Source organism: Tympanuchus pallidicinctus, unplaced genomic scaffold (genome assembly GCF_026119805.1).
Source record: "Tympanuchus pallidicinctus isolate F22 unplaced genomic scaffold, pur_lepc_1.0 scaffold2, whole genome shotgun sequence".
Taxonomy (NCBI): Eukaryota; Metazoa; Chordata; class Aves; order Galliformes; family Phasianidae; genus Tympanuchus; species Tympanuchus pallidicinctus.
In genome coordinates, this window is record NW_026294721.1 from 46,826,638 (window position 1) to 46,840,339 (window position 13,702).

The 13,702-nt window shown below is 40.2% G+C and overlaps 1 protein-coding gene across 3 annotated transcripts in view; it reads right to left on the bottom strand.

The window, feature by feature from the left end:
* Positions 1-141: 141 nt before the first annotated feature.
* Positions 142-13,702, bottom strand: part of GALNTL6 (polypeptide N-acetylgalactosaminyltransferase like 6) — a 421,689-nt gene continuing 408,128 nt past the window's right edge. For 2 of the 3 annotated variants that reach the window (XM_052682319.1, XM_052682321.1), the window contains exons 10-11: positions 12,351-12,467; positions 4,271-6,574 (exon numbers count right to left, since the gene is read on the bottom strand). In XM_052682319.1, the coding sequence (XP_052538279.1) occupies positions 6,131-6,574; positions 12,351-12,467 (561 nt within the window). In that variant the 3' untranslated portion in view covers positions 4,271-6,130. Of the gene's footprint in view, positions 1,025-4,270; positions 6,575-12,350; positions 12,468-13,702 lie in introns of those variants that run through there. The other variant, XM_052682320.1, reaches the window with a different exon arrangement.

Here is a 13,702-nt window from a genome sequence, read left to right on the forward strand (position 1 = left end):
TAGAAAAGATAGCTAGTCCACATGCCTTCTATTACGTTGCAGTTGCTTTTACATTTGTCACTGAAAGAACAATCTCACCATGTGTGACAACGGGATTTGAATCACAACTGCTAAATATACCACGTATAGAAATTTGATTGCTTTATGATTTTGGTTTTTTTTTTTTTCCCAACTGAAGGGAGAAATGTGAGGGCAAAACCTTACAGTTTATTTCATGCTTCACTACAGTGTAATTCTAGACCCTAAGATTTCTACCATTCCTATTTTGGTAATGAATGGAATGTAAAAGGGAGGTATTTAAAATTAATTGCAGCAGTTCTGAGGGTTAAACCTGCTTAACCCGACCTTTTATAATGAGAATATCAACAGAGCATATATCTTGTCTAGGGAGTGCTGGGACATCATTATTCTTCCAACAGCATGTTTAGTTCTAAAACCTGGGATTTCTTCAGGTTCCTGTAGCCGTCATGCACACCATACACCCGTCCCAAATCACAGCGTCTGTTCTGAACTACTCACTACAGCAGGATTAGACCTGAGAAACTCTAGAGTTTTGTTTTACTTTATTAACTTGGAGTACTTTCAAACAGTTTTTAAACAAAATTTTCCCTTGACCAGCAAGGGAATTTTCAGCCTGAAGTTCTCAGCAGCATCCGGTGAGGCTCCTAGCCAAGTTCTTCAGATACTGTACATCCTCAAGGACAGCCTGCTGGCTCTTGTTGGGGCATTTTCTTAATCCTTAGAGCAGACTTCCTGGATCTAGGAAATTTAATTCCTGACTCCTTCGACCCAGATGCTGGCGAAAACGTAGTCTGCAGGCTGTGTGTAACTGGGTGTGTTCATTTTTTAATTTTCCCTAGGAACTGGCCTTGCTGTTAAATTTTTCTAAAACAGTCGTATTAATATGTTCAAAAACCCACTGTTGAGTTTCAGATAAAGGATCACATCTGTTCATGAAAATCTTCTTTTCAGATGGGTTGCAATCTATGCAGCTGCTGCTTACCGGATGGAACAAAGTTTTGTCCTACAGAAATGAGAAAAAAACAGAATTAAGTAGCAAACGCCAAGTAATTGGAAGCGTTCTCATTTTACTGAACATGGATTAACACAGTCGTATCTGAAATAATTTTGTATGCTCAGTGTGATAACCTTGTGCAACAACCACAGCTTAATTTAGAAACTTGTAGAGAATCTAGCACTTTCGTTCCTTCTGTTATTGTCCTTCAAAAAATCGAGGATTCAGGAAAGAATGAGACGACATCACCTTCTCTTTAGCTAATAACCATGTAATATAATGAAAAAAGAGAATGCCTTTCTGTACATACTGTGTGCTTCCCTAGCCTCCAATTAAATGTCTGAACCCAATTTTTCTGGGGGGAGGGGAGGTTGTTTTTCACAGTTTCTACTGTGCTGCTGGGTGAGAGGATCTGTAAAGATCTGTCTGAGAAATGGCTATTCTTTGACTCGATGAAGAAGTAAGTAACAATATTAATTGAAGTGCTGTGCTGGACAGACACGTAACTGATGATCTCAGTTCTCACCCCATAAAACGCAGATTTTGCCTGCAGCCTTGTAAGACAAGCCACTGAAATACTCGAGTTCTACTCCTAAGAAGGAAATTCTAATGCTGTTTTTAGATCCCTATGGAGATCTTGGGAGGATAAACACAGATTAAGTTGTTTTAAATAGGATATTCATGGTTTTTAGTTTTATTCATTTTATTTCACACACACACCAAAAAAAAAAAAGGAATGAATTTTACATCATCCCACTGTGACTCTTTGGTAAAGTAGAAAGTACCAAGATGAGCAACAGGCATTTGTGGGTAGGCTAGTTTCAGTGTGTAGGCAAGTGGCCAAGAGATAGACATGGGAGTGATTAGATGGCTTGAAAGTTTCCAGTGGCTATACAATGCATTTACTGTATCTGTGGAAATAAACTTCTGATGACTCTCAGTAAACAACATCCAGGCTCTTCCCCTCCTTGCCAAACAAGCTCTGCCAGCTAATTCAGGATGTGCCTGTTTGCCCAGTTTGTAAGAAGGAATAAAAAAAGCTACTTCTCAAATCACAACCTATTATAAACTCGCCAAAGTGCTCTGGGTGCTCAGCAACAATCATACAGAAACATCTTTAACAAAAATACCCCACCCTTCAGAAATAAAGTTATGAAGACAAAACTAAATATAACGTAATAATATAAGTTATTTTAAAGCGAGGAAAGTTGTGGTTTTTTTTTTTTTTTTTTTTTTTAATTAAGAAAGAGAAAATTGATTGTGGGATGTGTGAAACACTGGTAAAGCACTACTTTTATTTTTTCTTTTTTAATATTTAGTATATGCCACAGAGAGCAAATTCAAAAGTGTAGCGCTCTGCTGTACTGGAGGGTGATGGTGTTCTACCTGCCTTTCAAAAAAACTGGCTTTCACCCCAACTCTTCACCTTAAATGCATGCACCCACAAGAGAGTAATTCTGAGTGATGTGTTCAAAGCCTGCTAAAGGAATCAGCTTTGTATGGATAGGGAGACCAGAAGCCCTGCTCTGCTCGGTACAGGGAGCAGCTTGCGAACACAGGCAACATGCATGTGGGGCTGTCACATTCTATATAGCAGGAGACCCTACCAGAGCTCCCAAGAACCCATGGGATGTACCATGGCTGCCCACCTGCTGTGGGGCCCTGTGGAAAGGGGACAGCTGGTTTTTCTCATGTTGTAGCTTGGGAAGGGCTCAGCCAAGCTACTGCAGAGCTAAAGCTGGAATGCTAGAAGCTTTAACACAGTAGCTGGTACAAGAAGAGAGGAAGCTGCTTGCTCTCAGTACAAAATGCATGCTATGAGAAACACACCAGCCTTCACAAAAGAGCCCACGGTCTGTCTTCTCACAGAAAAATCCAGGGGATGCAATACTTGAATGAAGCATTGTTGGTGCTTCTCTCAGCCGGTCTGGTTATTAGGAGAGAAGAGCATTTCTTAAGGAGAGGGACACAGTTACTGTGGGAAAACTTCTGGCTGCCTTAGCTATGTATAATGGCCTATTAATTTATCATCTCCAGCTTACACTGACCTAAGGTCAAAGCCTGCAGTTCTTATGGAACTCAATAAAAACAGGCTGAGGACTTCAATGGGTGACAGTTGCATGCACCCCAGAGAAGAACTTTCTGAGGGAAATATATAAATTCCTCCTTACACCAAGCCACAAGGACCCTTCTGGAGACTTTTCAAGCATCTGAAAAGAGCAGAGTGATTTTTTTTTCTTCTGCATAAAGGCAATTCTGAATACTATTTACAGAAGGAGAAACTTCTCCATAAGATAATGGTTCTCGACAGTTCAGGGGATTGGTAATGAGACACAGAGCCTTTCATTTCTTCTAGGTCACTGCTATAACTATGGCCAAGGTCAACAGCAACTGGAAGTCATTATCAACCAGTGGCTGCAGTAGTTTATCTGAAATTAGTCGGTAGCCACAGTTTCAGTAGGACAGATGTCCATATGATAAAAATCACTATCACAATGACATGTCTTTCATTGTCTGAGGGGATAATCTATGGACTCAGAAGGTAAAGAGTGAATTTTTACAGTTTGTCCCTGAAGTTGTCAGGAGAGTGTGAACAAATGACCCTATTCAGGGCACAGGTTTCGACGTTGCCAGTCTAGCTTCTATCACAGTCACTATGCTTAGGGTAGAATTATAGCATAATGAAATTGATTTTGCACAATTATAACCATTATTTTTTAAAGACCTACTAAATCAGCCCTCTCTTGAATACATGTGCTCAACAGATGAGACTAGGGCACATAAATTTAATCGTACTTTATCAGAACCAATGTATTACCTACCACTCCAGAGTGACACTATGCTGAAAAACAAGGGCATATTGCTTCACTGGGAGGAATGGAAATCTGTATCCACTGTTGATCTTTGGCTCTGACATGCTTAGAAATCATAAACACAGTCAAGGAAATGGCTTTCTCTTGGAAAGCTGTCATTCTCCAATATCTCTACTACTTTTAGCATTCTCCCATTGCTCTCAGAATTGATTTCAAAGCCCCATTATGGCATCAACGCTTTTTTCCCCTATTATTAAACTCATTTCCTTTTTCTAACCCACAGTGCTGTTCACAATATTATTTGGATTCAGTCTACTTTATCCCTTTTTACAGAGGTTTCTTAAATGCAGACTTGGCGGTTTTATTACAGATGCCAAGTTTGAACTGGTCCTAAAAGTACTGATTACTCACTATCATAGACGTACTAGAATTTTAAACACTTACTCTTGAAAAGAGAAAGTAGCATAACCTATTAAAAAAACCTATTATCTTCTAGTTTTATATGACATTATATGAGAGTGTGATATGACAGTATAGTAAGAAATGCTTTCTATTCAGCATCTTATAAGACACTGACCAAACTCATTTTTCCTACAACGCTGATAAGATGGACACATGACCATTAGAAAGCTACAGCTTCTGTAAATGGTGCAAAGAACACAGCTGCTGATCTGGTCTTTGTTTCCTAAAAGCAAGCATTTCTTTCTGAACCACAAACTATGACTGGTTTACTCAGAGTGCAATTTTAGTTGCATACCGTCCTCTTAGTAAAGAGCTCTGCTATAGCTGCAATTAAACTGATAGAAGCATCTTTTTGCTGTATGGTTTTCTTGTCTTTGGGAAACAGTATAAATCCTATTTCCAGGATGCTCTTAAAACTAAGTAAGGATTATAACAGGCTTTTTTTTTGGTACAGTTGTTCCACCACAAATTTTTACAGCAAATCTAACTCCATGAAACAAAACGTACTTAGTGGGCAGCCAAATTAAAACTAAGCCTAAGCAGTAATAATAATAATGAGCATATTTTCACTGTTCCAACACTTGTTTTTTTCAATTTGAAGTTTCATAGTTCAGCAGTAAGTGCTCATGCAAACTGATCAGCTTGCTGTCAGGTTACTATTACAGCTAGAACTGTGACAGTACTTTCATCATCACAAAATGTTGTGGTGCCTTTTGTTGAGATGAAAATGCCTGCCTTGTGTTGAGAATTTTTATATGAGCCCTGTCAACCTTCTGGAAATAAAAAATGAAGCTGTGCAGAGGATTTAATAGAACTCACGTTGTGCATTTTTTTTTTCCTTCAAATGTCATTTCTTTGGGTTATCTGCTGCATTCTGTCCACATCAAAGGTGATGAGCCATATAGAGGGCAGCTCCAGATCTGCGTTTTCCTTATGAACCAGCTACATTAGGCACCAATGAAGTGCTAGGGGTATGAAAGCTTCTTTCGTGTGGCTTGGGCGATCAGAAAGATAAATTGGAAGTGTTCTGAAGCAAGAAGGGATTATAATGACATTATAAAGCCATATATGCAGCAATACAGCCACGACTATTTATGTCCTCTAAAGAGCCAGCTCACACTTTTTAACCTCACTACGAGTAGAATCTGAAGAACATATTTCGAGAAAATTCTGCGATACATCTTGGATTGCAACATAAATATGGTTAAAAAATGGCACAAGCTAACAAGCAGGTACTCAAAATACTTGGGGAAAAGCTACTTTTAATAGTTCTGAACTATTTTCCTGCTTATAACTCTAATCTAGAAAGTACTATAGAGGCTTACTTAACATGGTCCAATTCCTGCCACCTAGGTCACAGCATAAGCAATGTAGGGGAAAAGGCACAGTGGTTTTAGAAAATCAAAGGATGCATAAGAAGAAGTACTCAATTCATCACAGAAATGGATGTCCTTACCCTGCATGGAATAATTTATAAGCAATTGTTTAATCAAGGAAACTTGCTGATTAATCATTCTTTAAAAAACCTGGTAGCATTACCAGGACTTTTTATACCCCAAATGAGGCACTTTCATTTCCTAGCTTGACCTCCTGTTCTAGTGATTGCTCAAAATGGGCAGAATTTGGCAGATCAAAGTAGTGTCTGAGCTGCTTATCTTTAATTTATAAACTCCCAATGTCTTCAGGCTTACAGCAAGTGCTTTTAATGTTGGTTTGGGGTTTTTTTGAGGTAGACATACCTGCCACTTGTAAAAATGTAGTAAAATAGTAATATTTAACTCTTGAGCAGCATTTCTTCTTTCTGTCATGTCAGATGCAAATATTTTCAATAGTGCCTCACTTAAAATGACACCAGAATCTTCAAATGCCAGAATGATATAACACCTTTCAGACACCCAACATGGACACACTCTGAGCTGGATCGGATCCACTTCCATTTAAATTTGACACAAGTAGCTGAATACTCAATGAGAACGCACTCCAGAGAGTTTACTACAAAATTAAATTGGAATAAAACAGACTGGATTTTAAAAAGCAACTTCTCTGAAGTTTCTCTGAAAATACAAGTCTGCACTAGACTGAGTATAGGCTTAAGACAGTCTGAATCTCTGAAATGACCCAGAGTGACTCCGACCTTCCTATAGCTCCAGTGCTGGTTCCCCTTCATCCCATGACAGTCATACAGTGTGACAGGGCTACTGTGTGAGATGGCATCAAAGCAGAACTTCCTGGTGTGAAGTGGCTCCCCAGGACGGATGTCTTCTCTCCATCCGAAGGTGAACAGCTAGAAAAACAGTCAGACAACGCAATAGTTTATTACTAGTGGAAAACATTTCAAAACCAACACACACTAAATGATTTGTCTTCTTGCTGAGAAACCTGTGAGCTACAGGCAGCTTGTTAAAGCCGTTTTTCTGGCTGCCTGAGAGGAATTGTGGAGGCTCACAGTTAACAGAGGAATCCTTCTCAATCATGCACCAGCTGTCTGAAATTATGCTGTGACACTGCAGTTGTTCAATCGTAAGAGAAAGGCGACAGGTCTGACAATACCAAATTTAAAGATACAGAATGCATTTTCCTTTCTATGGGCCAATCCTTGTAGAAAACAGGTTGCAGCTTGTACATTGCTGCCTACAAGCTCTGCTGAGAGCTGTGATGCTTTTTTTTTTTTCCTTTATATTTAATTCCTTTTTTTTTTTTTTTTTTTTTTTCCCCCCCCATGTCAATGCTATCCCATGGCTTTCTGCTTGACTCTCGTTTTTCCACAGTATAGACTGAAGCATAACACTGAGAAAGCTCTCTTTAAATGACCAAACTTTGCTACTGGAAATCATTTAGCTGTAACATTTCATGCAGAACTGCACGCAGGCTCATTATCTGAATAGCACTTCTACTCTATGCTGTTGTTAGCCTGCCTCCAGCACCTCAGCCACTGCACCCCAGGCAGCTCTGTTTCTCATCTGGCATCCTGCTCCAATGTGTCCATTTGCTGATATCAGAACCACTGTCTACAAATGCAAACTAAAGCTGAGTGTGATGGGAGTCTGATTTGGTATACTCCTGCTGTGCTTCTTAGATTCTGAACCTTTCACTGTGACAGCTATCTTCTCCCTGTGGTCTACCTAAAAGAGGCATCTTTCAAAAATGCTACATCTTCAGCACTGTACCACACTCCATAATACTATTGAGAGGCACTATTGCTTCCCATGGCCTGCAGGCACAGAATATAAGTATATATCTGAATATTTGCTGTTTTTCTCATGTCTCATTGTAAGCCCTTGTTCTGTCTGTGAGCATCTGTCATTCCCTATTTATTTCTGGTTTTCCAGTCAGCATTTTCTCAGTCTTCCCCCATGCCCTGCTTATTTCTTCTTTCCCCCAGAGTGCCTTTTACATTTATCTGCTGTAAAATGCAATGGACAACTTTAACTACATTTTCAAACCAAATAGTTGCTTTTTAAAAGGTTAAGTCTTTCTCCATTTATCTTTATGTTTCCTGGAAGCAGCACCACACACTCCCTGCAAAACAGCTTATTTCACAACCAAACTCAGAGGTAAGATTTGATATATGAAAAAGCTACAATGTTGCTTCTGCAAAAATAGAGAAGTTTGAGATGGTTTGCCTCTGAAGGAAAAAAAAGCAAAAGCCATTTCCTTTCTTTTGCTTTACTTTTCTGCAGCCAAGTAATAAACTTGGAGCTCAAAGTGATGAATAACATACCTGGAGAAATGGTGTAGAACAGTGATTTTGCAGTATTCTCACTCTCATGACTACTTTGCAAGATATCCTTTTGCAACACCTTTATCATCTTCCTCAGCAACTAACTCTCCAAATTTTTCATTCTGTGCACTACTGGTGAGCTGAGGGGCCATTCCTGTTGCTGCCTGGACCTTGTCCTGAGGACCACTGCCACACTGAATGCATCAGTATACCTGAAAGAGCTAAAGCTTGCTTTTAAATCAGATCAGACTGATCCAGGGTATCCTTTTGCCTTTCCCACTCCTGTGTGGTTTCCATTTGGAACCACTGTGTTCCATTTGAAAGTCAAGATTGACTTGATACCAGATAGGGTGCTTTTTTGCTTTTTTTTTTTTTTAAAGTTTCCTTCCACTGAAAATCACGATCTGTGTAATAGTAGATCTCACTGATTAGATGGCACAGATTCCTCCCCCTCCTTCTTAGGCTGCTGTTTCGTAAAACAGTTGCATTTAAAAATCAAGTATGTTCTTCCTAGTGATACAGTTACAAAATAAGTCTTGTAGGGGCAGAAACCAGTTTTTAGGACTAAGAGTGGAATTAAAAATAACTAATTGGAAAAAAAGATCATACTTTTCTATACATCCAACTGATACTAAGATGTACAGACAATATTAAAACTTGCAGGTAAGATTTGAAGGTCGACATCCTTCCAACCTCCCCACTCTATGATATCCTCCATAACATGGCAAATTCTGTCTACTTCAACACTAAACCTGGCCGATGTAAAAATGATCTTTCCTCTGTATAATGCATAGCAATGCTACATGTTAGTAGCCGTGGTCCTGACCCCAAAAGGCTCTGCTTCGCCACTATTTAATGCTTTGGATATTCCTTTGGATGTTAGGAACCAGCAGAGCCTGACTTCATGAGAAATGGATGAACTCAAATGAAGTAGTACACTTCATTTGCTCTCATTCATTCCCAGATATGAAACAAAGCTGCACAGAGATTTCCAAATACATTAGAATCAGGCAGCTGGCTTTCTCTTCACTTGAGGTCTCCAGGGCTGTTGTTTCGTACTGAGTCCAAGACATTTTCTGTCCTTCTGGCTTCTTCCTTCCTTTCTCTTATTCTCCTACCAGACCCCCATCCTCTGAGTTTGCAACCAAGTTACCCTTTGGCCTGCATGCTTCAGCTTTTGATGAGGCTTGGCCCTCTCATAGGACTACTTGGAAAAAGACAGCTTTTCAGCTGCCTTATCTGTTAAGAACAACTTAATTTCTAACTGGCACTAGGCCTGAAAAATGATTGCCAGATGCAGCCACTGGTTTGGGACTGTTTGCAGGACAAAGGCCCTTTTGAGACCATCAGTGCTCTCCAGCTTGACAACTTTATTCATTTACTCACTGCCTGTCTGGATCCCACTGTCAGTGGGCACTGTGCTCAGGCCACAGCACAAGATTGAAGTAGACATGTGTCCAACACAAAGCCAGCGTCATATCTGTGAACTAGACTTTGACTTGAGTTACATCTCTGAGCAGAAAAGAAAGAGCTGGGAGGGATGCACAGTTACAGTCTGGGCTGAGCTGGAGATGATGTCTGCCCACTTAATCCCTGGCCAGACTGGAGGACTTCAGAAGACAAAGAAGATTTTTACCATCACATCCTTGGCTGCTGTTTGATCTGCTTCATTTGCACCTGTTTCTGAGAAACAGAAATTAGCTCTGGCAAGAGAGGTGGAAGAAAGCCAAGATGCACCTCACTCGTGCCTTTTTTTTTTGTTCTGAAGAAGTTCCCAGAGAGTTGTTCTTTTTTTCCCACCAGAAAATCTGCAAGTGGCCCATTGTCCTACTGTTAGTTTTTACAGCCCTGAGGTAGAAAGTCTTCTCAGGGGCTGCTAAGAGGCTGGCAAGATTACACAAATCAAGTAGCACAGTGGGTCATCTCTGTCTAGTGGTATCATCAACACTAGCAGCTACTGCTTTCCTCATATCACATTTTTCTAAAGAATTTTGTGTTAATTTAGACCAGAATTTACAAGATCTGCTCAATGTCAGGTCACACTACTTGGAATATGATAATAAAATGCTCAGTATTTTCATTAACTCTTTTGGTGTCTACAAGCATGTGGAGAAATCATATTAGTAACATGGCTGGAGTAGTGGAAAAGCAAGCGTTCACATCACTGCACCCCATCACTCCATGGAGGAAAACATTGGAAGAGGCAGAGGGAAAGGATGTTACTTCATTTCTGGAAACAATCCAAGCCCTGCATCACTAAAATGTTTTGCTCTACTGAAGTTAAAAATTTCTTTTCTACTGGAAAACTGAATTTTTTCTGTGGATGATTTGCCCATGCTGTAATTCCTTTTGGGATAGAAATTCTGAGTTCCATCCAAGTCTGATATCTAGTTTGCTTCATCTTGAAGTTTGAGATTCTGCTTTAAAATTTGCACCTTGTACAGACTGATCCTTGAAACCTATCAGCCAGATGACTGTGTTCTGTACTTGGAGTATGAACACTTGAGTAAAATTTGCTTTGTATTGTTTCTAAATAACCCATAAGCCAATGAATTATAATGAAATGACAGAACCTTCAAGATTATGAACATAAAATGTTACCCTGTGATACAGTAACAGACATTAGTCCAATCATCATTTTTCTACAACTTCTACTTTCTAGCTCTAGCAAATAAGGTCCCCTTCTAGGAGAAAGTAAAATCATGTTACTCTAATTTTGTTCAAAAGATTCTTCAGAGTTTCTTGTGCGAGTTCTAAGCTTTACACTGACAGGAAAATAGGCTAAGGGCAGCCATGCTCTGCTCAGTTGTAAGAGCAGCTTTTGAATGTGCTGCAGTCTCTGGGACAAAGCAAACCCTCACAACCTGCAGCACACCACAAACACAAACGAATCAAAACAACCTCCGTTCTGCCAACAGAAAACAGACTGTTTTGAGGATTAAACAATATCTATCTATACTCCAAAGCAACAGTAAGATGATTTTTTATTTTTTTTTTTAAAGCGATTCTTTTTCACCCTCGGTCCGATCCCGTTTCAAGCCTTGAGAAGCTCTCAGAGCCGCCCACTCTTCACCTTCCCCGGCCCGGTTGTGCTCAGCTTGTCCAGAGCTGCCCTCTGCCGCCTCTTTTCCGAATTACACTCTTAACACAGCAGCGCTTGGACAAGTGTGCGATAATTACTGAGCTGCTCAGCAAAAACGAATTCAGTGACCTGGCTTGGGCTTTGGTAGTCCCAATCCCACACAGCCGCACCACAGTGCTCAGAGGAACGTCCCCTTGCTGTGCTCTGAACACTCCTCGTCCCCAAGGCTCCCCCCCAGCCCCATGGAAACAACTGCTTTCATAAACAAAGCTTAATTCTACGTATCTATCTCAGCATCCTATCGCCGTGCTTTATCTCTGCTAGCTACATGAAGAAGTCTTCTTTCAGCAGCTTCCTTCCCCTTGTGTTGGCACTTATCTAAATTGTGATCATTTTTAGCTCTTCAGTTTCATTCACTTTCACACCTTCCCCTGCATTTCTGACTGTCCTTAGAGGAGGAATTTTTGACCTCAGCACTTCATGTATTCCTCAGAACTCCTCCTTCCCAAGGTTTTAATATCTTCAAAAATGCCATACTTGACAGACAATTTTTTCTCCTTATCCTTGTGGGTTTTTCTCTAATCTGAGTCCGTTGCTGCGCAGAAGGCATGTTCATTAAAATTGTTACTAAATGGCCAGGTTGTACTTTCCATCCTGATTCTCAGGAACGTTGGCCAGAGCTAATTAGTCACAGTCTCTTTCCTATGCTACTCACAATCACAGCAAGTACAAATGAGAGCTCTTTTCCCCCCACTCTCCTGAGATGTTTTTCTTCCTAACCAACCTAGATTAAAACATTTTTGAGCCTTTATCATTCCTCATGTTTGTGAAAGCCATTCTGGCTTTCACACTATTTATCTTGCTTATAGATCATATTAAAATACAACCACTTACTGTGTTTGCAGAGATGAAAGCAAAAAAGGAAACAATCAATAGATGCCCAGGTAGTATTTAAAATATTTTCAGCGAAGTGAACTGAACTCAATATGTTGTCATGACATACTGAGATAGAAATGGGGACCCAAAAGCTCTTTAAGAACTAGATTTCCTTTTGGAACTTTAAAAGAATATGGCAAAGTTCTGAGGTTAGTTTAAAAAGAATACTTTTAAGAAGCTACTAAGGTCAGCAATCATTCAAAAATAATTTCTACATTTAGCTTTACCTTAAGTAAAGGAAGAAACTTCACATAAATGTTCAGAAGCTGGAAAAAAGAACCACTATTTTGCACTGCTTTTTTCTTTTAGCTGTTACAATACCTGTTCATGTGACCACGTCCGTTCTGAGCCATCCTTCACACAAATGTCTAGCCTCAGTTCAGTCCCTGTGGCTCCATGTTTGCTGTCCACACAGAGATTGGCTGCCACATTTCGAATCTGTAAGGTCAAGCATCAACATTTCACATCAAATCAGGCTGCAGAGCAGAGTCATCAAGATTATGGGGTTATGAATTTAGCCGTTGTAGAAACTGAGGGGCTTGAGATTCAGTTGCACAGAACTGGTTTTTACAGGGTATAACACCAGGTCTTGGAGTGATCTCTTCTTTTGAACAGCTTCAGAAGCAGCAGAGTTAGAAATACTCTGCTTAACAAATAAAAGGTAGGCTTGTATGAAATAGCCTCATGCAAAGAAACTAAGAGAAAAAAGGTGTGAAAGGTTCAAAGCTGAGTCTGGCAGTTTTTTCACCTCCTACTGAACCAAGTGAGATAATGGCATTATAAGGACACAATTTCCAAATCAGTCTCTCACAGGCTTCAAAGCAATATTGCTCTGAACACTCTGTCCCAGTGCTTGTTCTTCCTCTAACAGTAATGTCAATGTAGGTAAAGTCACACAGCACTTTTCAAAAGGCATAAAATTAAAGAGTACTTATCATGCCCACCCACAGAGGTTCCTCATGCTGTCTGTGTGCTTCTGCAAACAAACTGCAGTGGGACTTTTTCTTAAAAGGAGGCTGAAACAACTGAGTAATAACCTGTGACTATCACTCACACCATTTATGCACCACGGCTCCTAAGGAGGTATTTCTGGAGAACTGGATTGAAAATGCATAGGCTGCCTTCTACTACTAAAAAGAGAAAAAAGCCATATTTATTTTGAAATATCACATACGTTTCCCCTTGAATACCTTGGCTGAGCTGCTTAAAAATGCTTCAGACACTGCCAAAGCAAAGAGGATTTCTTAAACTTTCCATTTCAACGAGATGCACAGACAGTAAGTAACCAAAGCCTATGCACATTCGTTATTCATTTGGCTGCACTTCAAGTGCAGTGTTCAGTTTTGGGCCTCTCATTACAAGAAAGACAACGTGGCCCTGGAGCACATCCAGAGAAGGGCAACAAAACTGTGAGGGGTCAGGAGCACAAGTCTTACTGGGAACAGCTGAAGGAGCTGGGATTGTTTAGTCTGGAGAAGAGAAGGCTCGGGGAGACCTTACTGCTCCTACAAATCCTTCAAAGGAGGTTGTGGCAAGGTGGAGTCAACTTCTGCTCCCACATAACTAGCGATGGGACAAGAGGGAATGGCCTCAAGTTGTGCTAGGGGATGTTCAGGTTGGATATTCAGAAAAATTTCTTCTCTGGAAGAGTGGTAGGCATTGGATTGGGCTGC